Source organism: Chiloscyllium punctatum, chromosome 37, assembly GCF_047496795.1.
Source record: "Chiloscyllium punctatum isolate Juve2018m chromosome 37, sChiPun1.3, whole genome shotgun sequence".
In the NCBI taxonomy this organism is placed as follows: Eukaryota; Metazoa; Chordata; class Chondrichthyes; order Orectolobiformes; family Hemiscylliidae; genus Chiloscyllium; species Chiloscyllium punctatum.
In genome coordinates this window covers 68263039-68279221 of record NC_092775.1, presented here as the reverse complement: position 1 = coordinate 68279221, position 16183 = coordinate 68263039, and the positions used below count along the sequence as shown (strand labels likewise).

Genomic DNA, 16183 nt, shown 5'->3' with positions numbered 1-16183 from the left:
TAGGAATGGCAAAATGGCACTGTTTGTTTCTTTTGTATTTTGTTTAATGGTACGATGGAACTTGATTCCAGGAGTGCTCAGTGCAGATTTGTACAGAAATACAAAATTAGAATGTTTTTGTCCTCAACTTATTCCCTCGTACCTCATTGAGTGTACAAATAGATTTGTGGTGGAATCTGTTTATTTCTTGTTTCTTTAATTAGGTCAATTCTAGACAATGAGGCAATATGCTGTGTGCCTACTAACAAATGCACAGGTTGGCCTCTGTCACCCACCATCTGTCTTTTTTTCAGTATTTCTCTTTTTTGAAAAAGTGGTTTGTCTCTACTAAATCACTGCCGGGGTTACCTGGAAGTGAACTCTGGAAATTTTAGGCATGGCACTATATAGATAGGAAGGAATGCTGATGAACTGATTTAAGCAGCATTTTGTTGTAGCATATCTTGATAAATAGCCATGTGTAAGGTTCTGACCTGAATCATTGACTCCCCTTCTCCTCTGATGCTGCTTGACCTGTTGTGCTTTTTCCAGCTCAACTTTTTATCCATGTGTTAGACATCCAAGCGTCATTAAAACAAAATGTTCGGTGCAAAGGCCACTGACTCGATCAGACAGGTTGACTTCTTCAGTTTTTCCTTGAAGCGAAAGTTGTGATCAACTAATTTTTTTGATTTCTGCTATTTTCTTCTGGCCTGTAGACCCCTAAGAGAACTTTCAAACTGCCATGTGTTGGCCACAATTACTGTGCGTGATATATTTGATCACTTCTGCTCACCAGTAGAAAGTCACAGATTTACTATTTGAATATTGTCAAAATGTTCTTATCTGAATTATTTTGAAATAATTAAAGTATTATTGTGTTTCAGGCTGCAAATGTTGCTATGGTCTTGAACAAAGTTCTGGAAATAACCAAGTGAGTTAAATGATCTGCTGAGAAAACCTAAAATATTTTCTTCTTGGCATTTCTTGGTTTTTAATTTTTATTTCTAAACACATTGCAGTGTGCATACTGTATATTTTTCTTTTAATATCTGAAGACTATCTATCGCACTTTCACATTTGCCTTCAAACATGAGCGATGCTCTAAACAGTCACACAGCATTGGAAACAGACCTGTCGGTCCAACGAGTTCATGCTGACTATGTTCCCAAACTAAACTAGTCCCATCTGTCTGTATTTGGCCCATATCCCTCCAAGCCTTTCCTATTCATGTACTTAGTGAAATGTTGTCTTTTAATGTTGTAACTATATCTGCATCCGCCCCTTCCTTAGGCTGTTCATTCCATACTCAAATCACTCTACATCTTTGCAAGGGATAGAGATCGAATGCAAAGTGTAAAGATAAAATTAAATGCTTTCTATGTATGTATGAACATATGAATTAGGAGCAGAAGTGAACCATTTGTTCCCTCTGTCCTGCTCTGCTATTCAGTAAGATTGTTGCTGAATTGATTGTAGTCTAAACTCCACATTCTCCTCCTCCCATAACTTTAGACTCATCCGTTAGTCAAGAAATTGTCTACCTCTGCCTTAAAAGTATTCAAATGATCCCATCTCCTTCAGTCTGTGAAGTAGAAAGTTCCAAAGACTTGTGACCCTCAGAGCAGAACAAGACCTTGTCTTCTCTGTTTTAAATGGAAGAACTTAGTTTAAGAGTGACCACTTCGAGTTCTGGAATAGGCAGGCTTTTGCCCGAAACGTCGATTTTGCTGCTCGTTGGATGCTGCCTGAACTGCTGTGCTCTTCCAGCACCACTAATCCAGTGTTTGGTTTCCAGCATCTGCAGTTATTGTTTTTACCTTGTTGATTTTAACCCTACTGCGAATCCTCTCGCAAGGATGCCTGCCTTGAAGAAGTTTTCCTCTTCTCTCTCCAAGAATCTCAGGGAGTCCCTCTCCCACTGCAACTCCCAGGTCATTTCCTCTGCTCTGAAGCTCTTCAACCATGTCGTGAAACAAACTCGGTACCACAGCCACATTTGATTCCTCAGTGCATGCCTCCGTAACCAACTCATCCCACACAGACTCCACCTATCCACTCCACCCTCTCCTCCTTGACCTATCACCTTCATCTCCTCCCCCACTCACCCATTGTACTCTATGCTACTCTCTCCCTACCCCCACCCTCCTCTAGCTTATCTCTACACGCTTCAGGCTCACTGCCTTTATTCCTGATGAAGGGCTTTTGCCCGAAACGTTGATTTCGCTGCTCGTTGGTTGCTGCCTGAACTGCTGTGCTCTTCCAGCACCACTAATCCAGTATTTGGTTTCCAGCATCTGCAGTTATTGTTTTTACCTTACAGCATTCGTCTGTTCAATTGTGCACTGTCTGTCACTAGGTGGCGACAGTGTCACTTGTCTAAATCCTAACACCCTCCTATTGATTTGAAAGGGAAATGTGACTGATCAGTACCTTAGGCTTTCTCCACCATTTGTTGAAATGAATGATCATTATTTTATATTCTAGCTCCATTTAGTTTGGCATATTGTGAAATTTCAGACAATATTTTAACAACTTAAACACCAGTATTAAAGTGTCACCTCAAATCATATAACTTTTGGTGTTCTGAGTCTCGATTGTTTTTTTGCTTGATCAAATTACCGATTAAGCAACAATTTACTATTTCTGTGGGCGTGAGATTGGTAACTCAACCACCTGTTAGTAAAATTGTGTTTGCCAGCCCTTCCCTGAAGGTTTTGGCCCTGATTTTAAAGTTATGCCTTTTTGTAACCTACATTCTCGCTGTCAATAGGAAAAAAAGCTGGTCTCTATCCAGCCAGTCAAATCACCATTTGATTCTCTATATTCCATAGAGTACAAATTGAATTTATCTAATCTTGGAACCATGGTAACATGGTAGTGTTTCTCTGTTAGGTTTCTTCCAAAGCTAGTATAATTTTTCTCCGATGTGATGTGCAGAATTTTACACACTGCTCCAAATGTGATCCAGTAAGGACTTTATACAGTTGTAGCAAACATTTCTCCTTTATATTCTAGCCCTAGCTTTAAAGGCCAAAATGCCAAAAAGAATTTTACTTTGTTTTGTTTTGATGATCGCTGTGACGACATCTTTCTGAACTTCCATTATTGTTTACATGATTTTTAAAAGTACCCACTATCCCTTTCTTATCCAAAACAATTTCCACAGTTATGCCTACTCACTTCAGCTATATTTAAATTTCCAAATTAATGAATTTATTTATTTTCTTTGAGTGTAGAGACTCTCTTATTTGGGCAAGTGAAGCTAACCTATCCTTAGGACTTCCTCATATCATTTAGCATAGCATTTTTTTTAAATTGGGGCGATATGCATCATTTTTATGATCATGTTTGTTATGTGTTGGACTGTAAGATATAGGAGCAGAATCGAGCCATTTGGCCCATGTCTGATATGTTTCTCAACCTCATTCTCCTGCCATATCCCTGTAACCTTTGATCCCCATGCTAATCAAGAACCCATCTGTCTCTGTCTTAAATACACTGTATGACTTGCCCTTCACAGCCTTTCTGTGGTAATGAGTTCCACAGAGTCACCACCCTCTGGCTGAAGAAATCCCTCCTGATAACCGTTCTAAAGAATCATCTCTTGACCCTGAGCTGTGCCCTCCCGATTCTAGTCACGCATACTATTGGAAACATCTTCTCCATGTCCACTTTGTCCAGATCCCTCTGTATTCTGTAAGTTTGAATGAGAATTCACCACCACCACCACCGCCCCAATCCTTCTGAACTCCATTTAGTATAGACCCAGAACGCTCAATCGCTCCTCATATGGCAAGCACTTAATTCTTCCTGTATTTCTTTTGAACCTTCTCTGGCCCCTCCAAAGCCAGCCTATCCTTCCTGAGATACAGGGTCCAAAATTGCTGGCAGTATTCCAAATGCAGTCTGATCAGAACCTTGTGAAGCTTCAGCAGAGCATCCCTGCAGTTGTATTGTAGCCCCCTCAAATTGAATGCCAACATTGCATTTGCCTTCCTAACTGCCAATTGGGCCTGCAAGTTAATCTTGAGAGAATCCTGAGCTAGGACTACTAAGTCCCTTTGTGCTTCAGATTCCCAAAGCTTTTTCCCATTTAGAAAATAGTCTTTGCCTCTTTTCTTCCTACCAAAGTGCATAACCCTCACACTTTCCCACATTGCTTTTCATCTGCCACTTCGTTACCCTCTGTCCTAATCTGTTGAAGTCCTTTTGCAGCCTCCCTGCCTCCTCAGCACTTCCTGTCCCTGCCCTATCTTTGTGTCATTTGCAAACTTAGCAACCATGCCCTCAGTTCCTTCATCTAGTTCCTTAATGTATAACATGAATAGTTGCAGTCCCAACACTGCTCCCTGCAGAACCCCTAGTCACTGGCTGCTATCCCAAAAAAGACCACTTTATCTCCACTCTCTACTTTCTGCCAGTACCTTGCCCCTAACATCATGGGATCTTAGCTTACTTAGTGGCCTCCAGCACGGCACTTTGCCAAAGTCTTCTGGAAATCTAAATAAGTTATGTCCAGTGGCTCCTTTACCTATTGTGCTTGTTACTCCAAATAATTCTATTGGATTTATCAGACATGGCAACTCTGACAAAGCTGTGCTAACTCAGCCCATTTTTACTGTGCAGTTCCAAGTACTTTGCAATCTCAGCATTAGCAATGGATGTTAAAATATTACTAATGACCGAGGTCCAGCTAACTGGTCCATAATTTCCCATCTTCTGCCTCCCTCCTTTAAACAGGTGTGTAACATTGTCCATTTTCCAGTCCTCTTGGGATCCTCTCCAGACTCCAGTGTTTCTGAAAGAATCAACGCCAACATATCCAAATCTCCTCAACTATCTCCTTCCGAACTCTGAGATGTAGTCCATCCAGTCCAGGGGATTTATCCATCTTCAGACATAGACATAGACGTAGAGATGTACAGCAAGGAAACAGACCTTTCGGTTCAAACTGCCCATGCCAATCAGATATCCTAACCCAATCTAGTCCTACTTGTCAGCACCCGGCCCATATCCCTCCAAATCCTTCCTATTCATATACCCATTCCAGTGCCTTTTAAATGCTGCAATTGCACCAGCCTCCACCATTTCCTCTGGCAGCTCATTCCATACACGTACCACCCTCTGCATGAAAAACTTGCCCCTGAGGTCCCTTTTGTATCTTTCTCCCCTCACTCTAAACCTATGCCCTCTAGTCCTGGAATCCCCCACCCCAGGGAAAAGACTTTGTCTGTTTATCCTATCCATGCCCCTCGTAATTTTGTAAACTTCTGTAAGGTCACCCCTCAGCCTCTGACACTCCAGGGAACACAGCCACAGCCTGTTCAGCCTCTCCCTGTAACTCAAATCCTTCAACCCTGGCAAGATCCTTGTAAATATTTTCTGAACCTTTTCAAGTTTCACAACAAGGAGACCAGAATTGCACGCAATATTCCCACAGTGGCCTAACCAATGTCCTGTATAGCCGCAACATGACCTCCCAACTCCTGTACTCCATAATCTGACCAATAAAGGAAAGCATACCAAACGCTGCCTTCACTATCCTATCTACCTACGACTCCACTTTCGAAGAGTTATGAATCTGCACTCCAAGGTCACTTTGTTCAGCAACACTCCCTAGGACCTTACCATCAAGTGTCTAAGTACTGCTAAGTTTTAATTTCCCAAAATGCAGCACCTCACATTTATCTGAATTAAACTTCATCTACTACTTCTCGACCCATTGGCCCATCTGATCAAGATCCTGTTGTAATCTGAGGTAACCTTGCTTGCTGTTCACTACATCTCCAATTTTGGTGTCATCTGCAAACTTACTAACTATACCTCTTATGCATACATCCAAATTATTTATATAAATGACCAAAAGTAGAGGACCCAGCACTGATCGTTGTGGCACTCCACTGGTCACAGGTCTCCAGTCTGAAAAACAACCGTCCACCACCACCCTCTGTCTTCTACCTTTGAGCCAGTTCTGTATTCAAATGGCGAGTTCTCCCTGTATTCCATGAGATCTAACCTTGCTAACCAGTCTCCCATGGGGAACCTTGTCGAACACTTTACTGAAATCCATATAGATTACATCTACTGCTCTGCCCTCATCAGTCCTCTTTTTACTTCTTCAAAAAAAACTCAACCAAGTTTGTGAGACATGATTTCCCATGCACAAAGCCATGTTGACTATCCCTAATCAGTCCTTGGCTTTTCAATTACATGTACATTCTGTCCCTTAGGATTCTCTCCAACAACTTGCCCACCACCAACGTCAGGCTCATCAGTCTATAGTTTCCTGGCCTGTCCTTACTCCCCCAATACTGCCTCCTTAATAATGGCCACTACACTCACCACTATCCTCTTAAAGTTCTGGTATGCCACTGGTATCTTCCCCCATGAAGACTGATGCAAAGTACCTATGCAGTTCCTTTGCCATTTCTTTGCTTCCTATTACCATTTCTCCAGCTACGTTTTCCAGTGTTCCAATGTTCTTCCACTTACCTTTCATAAATCAAAAAAAACTCTTGAATTCTTCATATGTATGACTAGCTAGCTTAACTTATTATTTCATCTTCTCCCCTCTTATTCATTTTGTAGTTATCCTCAGCTGGTTTTTAAAAGCTTCCCACTAATCTTCACAACATTGTTTGCCCTTTTATTTCTATGCTGTTCCTGACTTCCCTTATTTCTTTTTCCTTGGTGTAAATTTGTGCTGTGCCTCTGAATAACCCATAGAAACACTTGCCATTGTTGCTCCACCATCTTCTCTGCTAAACTTTCCTTTCACTTTACTCTGACCAGTTCCTCCCTCATGCCTTTGTAGTTAGCTCTACTCAAATATAAAGTGTTACATCCAATTCTAGCTCTTGCCTTTCAAACTGCAGGGTGAGTACTATCACATTGTGGTCTCTGCCCCCTTGCAGTTCGTTCACCTAAAGCTCCCTAATCAGGTCTGCTTCATTACACGTCACCAAATGTAGAATTGCATGTTCTCTAGTGGGTTCTACGCCAAGCTGCTCCAAAGAAAGTCTTGCAGACATTCCACAAATTCCTTTTCTTGGAATCTGCTACCAATCAGATTTTCTGTCTGCCAGTCCCCCCATGATTATTGTAATAGTGCCTTTTCTAGCTCCTAATTTATTTTCTTCTCCACATTCTGACTACTGCTAGGATACCTGTACGTAACTGTCATCAGGGTCCTTTTTTGCAGATCCTCCACTCTACCCACACAGATTCTTCACTTTCTGACCTTACATTACTTGTTGCTATTGATTTAATTTCATTTCTTACCAACGAGGCATCCCTGACCCCTCTGCCCATCCGCCTGCCCTTTGAATAGGGCGCATATCTTTGGATATTTAGTTCTCAGCCTTGATCTCCTTGCTGCCACATCTGTGATGCCCCCAGTATTGTACCCACTAATTTCAATCTATGCTACAAGCTCATTTACCTTGTTTTGTGTACAGTTCATGTAACAATTAGTAAGTGGCGTAAATTGCTAGGGTCTTTCTGTCATAGAAATTATTAAGCACAGCGGAGGACTTTAGGCCTGTTGTATACTCGCTGACTGTTTGCAAGAATAAATGATCTAATCATTAACTTTTGTTATTTTAGTGGAATGAGTTTGCCTCCAGCAGGGTATTTTTACCTGATGCTTATGTTATCACCGCTAAAATAAGAAATTTGGCATAGACATCGTGATATTGAAGAATCAAGCAGACATTTATTACAACCAACTGCTATGTACGAGCATCTCATTCTTTAGGCACACAAGTGTCAATATAGCCAATGGCTAATATTAAGCTATGAACTACAACAGACGCACAATAGAGTATCATGCTTTAAAAGGAAAATGGATCTGGGATATTTATGTCTTCTGTTTGTATGCTATGATTAGATTAGATTACTTACTGTGTGGAAACAGGCCCTTCGGCCCAACAAGTCCACACCAACCCTCCGAAGAGCAACCCACCCAGACCCATTTCCGTACACTGAACAATGTGGGCAATTTTAGGCATGGCCAATTCACCTAACCTGCACATCTTTGGACTCCACACAGACCATTGCCCGAGGTGGGAATTGAACCCGGGTCTCTGGTGCGGTGAGGCAGCAGTGCTAACCACTGTGCCACCGTGCCGCCCATATGATGTGGAAATTATATTATGAACATGTCTCTTGAAGGCATACCAACATTTGGGTCATAACACAACTTTTTGTTTTCACTTGAGCACTGTGACCTGAAATCTAATTGTAATTTTTCAAATCTTGAAACAGTTTAAAAAATTCTCATTGTGACCAGTGTTAGTTCATGTGTTTATTTGTTGTCATTTTTACCACTCTAATTATACTTTCCACTTGGGCCTTGTACCCTTCAATGGCAGCCAGTCCCAATTGTACAGCTCCCTTCCCTTTCTCGGTGTGCTATGAAATGGAATGCCTTGATTCCAGAATGAAATGTTGGCTGGTTAACAGTTTGAGTTCCTGTCACCATTCCCTCCCATGCACTTTGAAAATATTGTGAGAATTCCCACATAGATGTAGATTATCATAAATAGGATGTTCCTGTAAATGTAAAAGGGGTGTATTGAAGTGAACAGTTCATTCAAGTCTTCTGTATTTGAACACGACAATCAAGAAATTTGTGAGCTAAATTGTTATCGTTCTTAATTTTAAAAAATCAGAATTTTAAAGATGCAGTGCACATCTTTATTAGATCCTGTTTGCTTTGTGTTCACCTGACAATTGTATTCTAAATTGCTAGGAATGTTTTTGCTCAGCCTATCGTGCTTGTATTCTGTGCAGGAGGCACTTCCTTGGTGCCACTCCCCTTCCGCCCCCCCCCCCTCTTCCCCCCCCCCCTCAACCCTGCACATGTTCCTTTTCAAATGCTGAACTAGTTGCCCTTTTGAATTCCCCAGTTGAACCTATCTCCACCACACTGTAAGGCAATATGTTCCAGATCTTAACCACTCTTTGTAAAGAGGTTTTGCCACTACACCCTTTACAGTTTCTTTTAAAACTGTGCCTTACCACTTTTTATCCTTCTACCAGCTAGCTATACTGTCCACACCTCATAATTTTGAATGTTTCAAAGGAGATTTACTAGAAACATTCTTTTCAGCATCCTTCACACATTGTCCTATCTATCTATCTAACTGAAGTTCCTCAGCTCTGGAACAGCTGTTGTAAATGTCTCCACTACACTTTACCCCAGCCATTACTGCCGTCACAACAACGCCTTCATATCCTTCCCAAAGCCTGATGCTTAGACCTGGAAACCATATTACAGTTGAAGCTGAACCAGAGTTTTATGCAAATTTAAAATAATGTCCCTGGTCTTGTACTTAATGTCTTTATTTATAAAGCTTTAAAGTTGGCTGTTTTCTGACCTAAATCCTAGATCCCTAAATTCTGACGGTAAGATCCAATTCTTCTGTCTGCCAGTGTCTTGCTTGTAATCTCACAACCTCCAGGTCAACAAGTTACCTTTCTACAATGAGAACAGAATGTGCTGAGAATACCCATTGGGTGCGTCAGAAGCTGTGGGGAATCTGTGCTGATTGCCCTAGGACTTTGTATGGATGCTTTCCAACACTGCAGATCTTGAGCATTCACAATACTTCGCTCTACAGAGCTCATTATATTTTAAAGAAATATCTCCGAATAATTTCTATGGTATTTGACATCAAGATGGGGAGATAAAGAAAGGCAAAAATGTGTACAAAGAATTGGGAATCTTCAGGGCTTTTGAAAGAGGGGAGATGAATTGCTTGTAATAATGGTAATCCAGATGACATAAGCTTAGAAATGGTTCAAATACACAACATTTGTGAAATTCACCTATTAAGGACAAAACATTCTGTTGTTAAATCATTTCAAATCTGAGGTTTTCCTTTTGTATGAGCCAGAGGCAGGTGAGGCCACAGAGCAGCCATGGTCTCTGAATGGTGGAAGAAGCTCAAGGAGCAGATTAGCCTACTTCTGTCCCTACGTAGCATAGTTTAGGGTTCCAGAGTGTAGTGGCAGAGCCAGAATGGGTGAAAAAGGCACAGTGAAGATGAAAGAATTTCAGGGACCAGAAAATTTATCTTGCGATTTGGGCTCTTCAGCCTGTAGTCTGCTTAACACATACATGATGAGAAGCATTAAATATAAAAAAAGTGTAGAGATAACACACCATATCAAACAATGAAAGGTTATGAGGTCTCTCTTGTTTCATCCTGAATTATGTAGTTCCTAATGACGATTGAAATTCTTGATAAGGTCAGAAGTATGTTAATTTACTTTGGGGGAGTTGGAGATGTGGGGAAGTATGCACTGACAGTCCACATGTTTTAGCTCACTGCTGTGCTGTTTCACCTACTTTGGTGCAGTAGAGAAGGCTGATTAGGTAAAGTATGAATACAAAACAAAGCAGGACAGATTCTGGCAATTTGAAATTAAAACAAAAATTGATGGAAGAGCAAGAGGTGAGGAAGGATTCAAGTGGATTTTGGGAGAAGTGGAAATATCTTCATGCTCTTGCAGCAGACGAGAGAGGGAGAGGCTGCAAGGGTGTTGGAAGGTAAGAGAGGTAGCAAGTAGAATGTTTGGGTGAAGGGGGCTGTATGTGAGGGTGAAGGGGGGGTGGAGCCTGCAGAAAAGTGTGAGAAAGCTGCAAGGGGAGGGCCACAAGAATGTGTGTGGAAATTGGAGGGGGGAAATGGGAGGCTGCAAACAATAGGGGATTAAGGGGGGGCTGATAAAGTGGTGACAGGCTGCCAGAAAGGGGAGGTGGCGACTGCAAGAGGGGAAGGCAGGCAGCAAAGAGAGAACAGTTTTTGAAATGTCAACAAAAAACAGCTCGGAGCAGGAAAATTTGAAATCGCTGAGGTAATGATTTCCTCAAATGGATAAGAATCTCAAATGCAAGACAGCATATCTTCATAGTTATTACGGAAAAAAGTTTATGCTTCTATTGTACTGAACGCATAATTCTCAAATATTAAACCTAAGAAGCCTTAAAAAGTGTCATATTACTATTTGATAATTATATTGTGTGCCCTTCTTCATGTATTTGCATAACCAAGTGTCCCTTCATCCATTTCTTGACAGTGAATGTAATGTTAAGCCAGGAATGAAAGATACTTATAAATATCCTGTAGACTATGAATCAAACTGCAATTAGGGCGGCACGGTGGCACAGTGGTTAGCGCTGCTGCCTCACAGCGCCAGAGACCTGGGTTCAATTCCCGCTTCAAGCAACTGACTGTGTGGAGTTTGCACATTCTCCCCGTGTCTGCGTGGGTTTCCTCCGGGTGCTCCGGTTTCCTCCCACAGTCCAAAGATGTGCAGGTCAGGTGAATTGGCCATGTTAAATTGCCCGTAGTGTTAGGTAAGGGGTAGATGTAGGGGTATGGGTGGGTTGCGCTTCGGCGGGGCGGTGTGGACTTGTTGGGCCGAAGGGCCTGTTTCCACACTGTAAGTAATCTAATCTAATCATTTTAAGTTGTTACAGCATAGATTCTGTCTTGTGTGTTATTCTGTCTGTAAGTTATTCTGTGAGAAGCTCTGTGTATCCATATGTAGCCACTTGCATGCAGAACTCTACTCAGAGCTGAAGAATTGGATTTCTAAGAAAGAACTAAATCTGGGATGAATAGCTTCAGTATAAAAACACCAAATGGCAGTACTATAAATTACTTTTGACTTGAAAATGTTAAGTATTCATCATTAATGTGTTTCTACAATGTAATTATCAAACTGTTTTAATTGTCGTTTTTGGAACTGACAAAATAAGCAGTCTGCATACTGTTTTTCTGCACTGTATAATACTGCCATTTCAAGTGCTGTTTTTTTCTTTGTTTAGATCTAGTCACATGTGCCCTGAATCTGAGAACAGCTGGTTGCAATTTCTAAGTGGAGCAATTGAGCACAATATGGATAAAGTCAAGAATTTAACACAAAGCAGTACATAAGTTTTCTATAGTGTTGTTTGGCGAAATCATCAACTATAGAACATTTAAGAAGCACACAGCATTGAATAAAAATAGTTGTAAACATTTTAGCAAATGAGTGAGTGTTTCTATATATAAGCCTACAATTTCTCTAGGTGAACATGTATTATCAAAGCTGTTCACTATTCCTTTCCTTCAAGACACACTGGTCTCCTGACTTACTGATGTACTTGTGTGGATTTCAGCACTCATGTTTGAAAATTGCAGCAACATTTCACCATCAAATTGGATGGCTTTTGTTTTTGGGAATAGTTGTGGCCTATGATAGTTTTCCTTCCATTGGAATAGAAATCTCCCTGTTAAGCTAAAAGTTGCTTATGAAATATGTTTAACACTCTTAGCCCAGCTTTCATTACATGTACATTTATTACAAAGAATAAGGAATAATTGAATGCAAGTTGGTATTAATTTTGATTACTCTTTGTGCATATGAAGTAAATTATGGCACTTGAGATACCTAAAAACTCTTCAAGTGAAATGGTGTTTGTGTCAAAGGCAATTTTTTTGCTTGTTTTGAGTTCAATAAAGTCATTCTGCTCTTTATTAATAATTTGTTCTGGTGTCTTTTGTAAAATAACTGGCACATATTTCATATCAGATGCAAGTTGGCTCCTTTAACCTTGAATTCTAGTTCAGGTCTATTATTTGGTTGGTTACGAACAATTCATCGATCAATAGGTCATTGTAAGTTTGAAGTTGGGCCCTAATGCTGTTCTTTCAGGTGTCACGTTAGAAGCATCCCATCATTTGTATGCTTTAACAGTCCTGGTTGATACTCCTGCATTTCTGTGCTTTGCTGGCAGGCATCTTTGATCCCTAGCCTTTGCTAACACACTCCTTCCCCCCTCGCTCCCAACCCCTCCCAATCCTGTTCTAGTAGAACTCACTGAACAGTAAACTGTTGCCTCACTTTTCCCATTTGTACAACCAGCCAATGAATCTGATGACTTTATAACCTTTGTCTTACTTCTATAATCAGTAGCAATTTTACTTAGGATGAAATGAGTTGTAACTTTCATCTGTAGAGAAAACTATTTGTTTTATGAGCATGATGTTAAACATCTCCAATCTAGTCCAATTCTAGGTAATTCAGACCAGAAATTGCCTGTTAAAGTATATTAAAACAGATCATAAATCTATCTGGAGAACTCTCATTCCCTTAGTCGAGTCCCATTTTACCTTTACAAAATCAAGCCAGGCATATCAGCAATGACTGATCTTAATTATTGTCAGCAAAATCAGATAAATGACATTACAAAAGTAAAAGTACTGCAAATATAGGAAATCTGGAAGTCAAGCCAAATGCTTAATATTTAACTCGTCACACAGCATCTTGGAGAGAGAAATGATGTTCAGATCATTTTACCTTTTTATCAGAATTGGATAAAGTTAGAAATGTATTTGGTTTTAAGCTGGTGAAATGGAGAAGAGTAAGAAGAAAAATGGACTGAGATATGTTTGGAAGACTGGTGAGCATAAATGGCAAAAGAATGGATAATATAGTGCTAGAGCAGTGATACTGGGAGAAGAAACAAAATAATTAGAGGTGTGAATAGCAGAATTGTGAACAACTGACATCTGTACAGCACCTAATGAGAAATACAAAATGCACTCCCCCCGCACCCCCCCCCCCAACCTATATTGGGCTTTATTGCTTTTCTGACCTTGGACTATCGTGTTCAATGAGAGTGAGGTGAAGAATGAAAATGATAAGCAACTAAAAGATAGGAATCATACTGATAAACAGAATGGCAATACCTATGAGTGATCACTCAATCTGTGTTTATCTTACTAATATAGAGAAGACAGCATGTGACCAGTCACCACAGTTAAAGTAAAACAAGTATAAGTAATTTGCTGCTTTGCCTGAAGAATGGAGCCTTGGATAATGAGAAGGAAGGTCATAAAAGAGCAGGTGTTTGCAACTTCTTGCATTTGTGGAAAGGTTCTGCCAGAAAGGGAGGCTCTGTTGAGGGTGACTAAGGAGACGACTACCGTATCAGTGAGGGAATGGTCCCTCCAGAGTACTGAGAGGAGAGATGATGGGTGATGTGTTGCACATAAAGGCTGGTGAAGTGGAAGATGAGGATGAAGAGAAACAACACTGAAGGGAGAGGAAGGAGTAAGAAGGAAATGGAATGACTTTGGTCAAGGGCCCTTGCTTGTGCCCACTGTTCACTCTATTTTATTTCCTTTGGAACTTGCGCTGTTCTCCCATGTGTAACCCTAAGGTTTTCATCAAACCTGCTGCCAAGTGGTGCTATTGTTACCTTGAACTGACCTTAGCCAAAAGACCCAATTAATAAGGATACCGTTTTATTGGTCCTGACTCGCCTACATCTACATCATCCAACGAGCAGCGAAATCGACGTTTCGGGCAAAAGCCCTTCATCAGGAATAAAAGCAGTGAGCCTGAAGCGTGGAGAGAGGGCTTTTGCCCGAAACATCGATTTCGCTACTCGTTGGATGCTGCCTGAACTGCTGTGCTCTTCCAGCACCACTAATCCAGTATTTGGTTTTCAGCATCTGCAGTCATTGTTTTTACCTTACATCTACATCATGTTTAGCTAATATACACACATGTATCTCTACAGCGAGATCGCCATTTAATTCCACTCTCATAGTCATTTGTCAGAGACCTGAAATAATTTCTCTGCAAGTATATGTATATATACTAAGTACTTCCAGTGAATCTCATTCAGGACTCTGGTGAATGAGTGTGAGTGAAACTAAATGGCTATCTTTCATGGAGCTGGACACAAATTAAGCTAATTAGTTTCCTGATCTGTTTCATTCTGTGATTTTATGATCTTATGCAGATGAATCATTTCAATGAATTGAAGCCATGATCAAGTGGCATGATAAGGTGTGAATAAGGTTCTTAAGCAAAGGAATTTAAAACAACTGGAATTAGTTCATTAATTCCACCCGTAGTCAGTCTTTTTTTCACAGGCTGGAAATGACATGTTAGAGGCATTGGTTTAATTTGAGAAGGGAAAAGTTTAAGGGAGCTGCATGAGGAAACTTTTTTATACATAGTTTGGTCAGGTGCAATGTGCTGTAAGGGGAAGTGGTAGGAGTAGATATATCAGCAAAGTTTAAGTTTGCATTTAGCATCTGTTTGTGTGCTGTGCTGTACTGTTCTGTGCTCTATGTTCTATCATCTTTTACCACCTCAGTCTTACAAGATCCTCCCATTTTTCTTTCCATAAATATGAGAACATAGAGTCTAATTGACTCAATGTTTATATGTTAGCTAGTCAAAATGTAGGAGGTTTGTTTTGAGAACTGCCTAATTGTCGTCCTTCCACAATGCTTATCTCTGTCATCTTTAAGTAGGCTTACCACTTGACAGTCTTATGTCTCCTTATTCTCTCCTCTACGATGAAACCTTTTCAACATGTTAATGTGACATAACTGATTCTTCCTACGATCTGGTGTATTTACCAGATAAGTTATATTACAAGCCCTCTCAACGGCTTTATGTAGATCTCTGAAAGCAAAGTTCAGCAGTACAGTCAGTTCTGCTATGACGTGCCTTTTATTAACACAAATGAGCGGTAATGTGATTGGGTAAATAGGGAATGCTGTTTCTAAAACACGAACATTTAAAGTATGTGTTGGCTATAATGCAATTACATCATCAACACTTTAAGTGTTTGTATTGTGCGATTTTTTTGTACAGCATGGTGTCGCACAGGAATATAACTATTGCGTTCTAGAAGAAATGACTAACACCTTGCAAAGGCAACAGTACCAGTGGTTTATCTCCCACTTGAAACATTCTAGCTGCTGAATGCATATCTGCCTATTCTTTTATTCTGTCCTGTGGAATTTTCAAATGTTCCAGTGCTACCCTACGTGCTCCTGTGGGTCTTTCTATAAACATGAGCACGTAGTCCAACATTGAGGATTCATCTTTTTGGTTCAAGAACTTCTTAATCAATCTTAATGGACCTTTAGTCTCATGACTGCTAACTCTTCTCTGTTGTCTTCAAGTGCTCTTACCACTTGACAGTCTAATGTCTCCTTATTCTCTTCCCTATGATGAAATCTTTTCAATATGTTAATGTGATACAACCGATACTTTCTACAATCTGATAATCGAATTCAAATGGACTAAACCTAGTAGATGTATTTGGAAAAACTCTGGTAGAATATAGCAAAAAAAAACTATTCCTTTTTCCAGATCTTGTGTATTTGTGACTATTTCT

General features: G+C 40.4%; 1 protein-coding gene across 2 annotated transcripts in view; it reads left to right on the top strand.

Moving 5' to 3' along the window:
- Window positions 1-12519, top strand: part of ccndbp1 (cyclin D-type binding-protein 1) — a 32486-nt gene extending 19967 nt beyond the window's left edge. Inside the window, exons 10-11 of one of the 2 annotated variants that reach the window (XM_072556971.1) lie at window positions 867-913; window positions 11822-12519. In XM_072556971.1, the coding sequence (XP_072413072.1) occupies window positions 867-913; window positions 11822-11930 (156 nt within the window). In that variant the 3' untranslated portion in view covers window positions 11931-12519. The remainder of the gene's footprint in view (window positions 1-866; window positions 914-11821) is intronic. The other variant, XM_072556973.1, reaches the window with a different exon arrangement.
- The last annotated feature ends 3664 nt before the right edge of the window (window positions 12520-16183 follow it).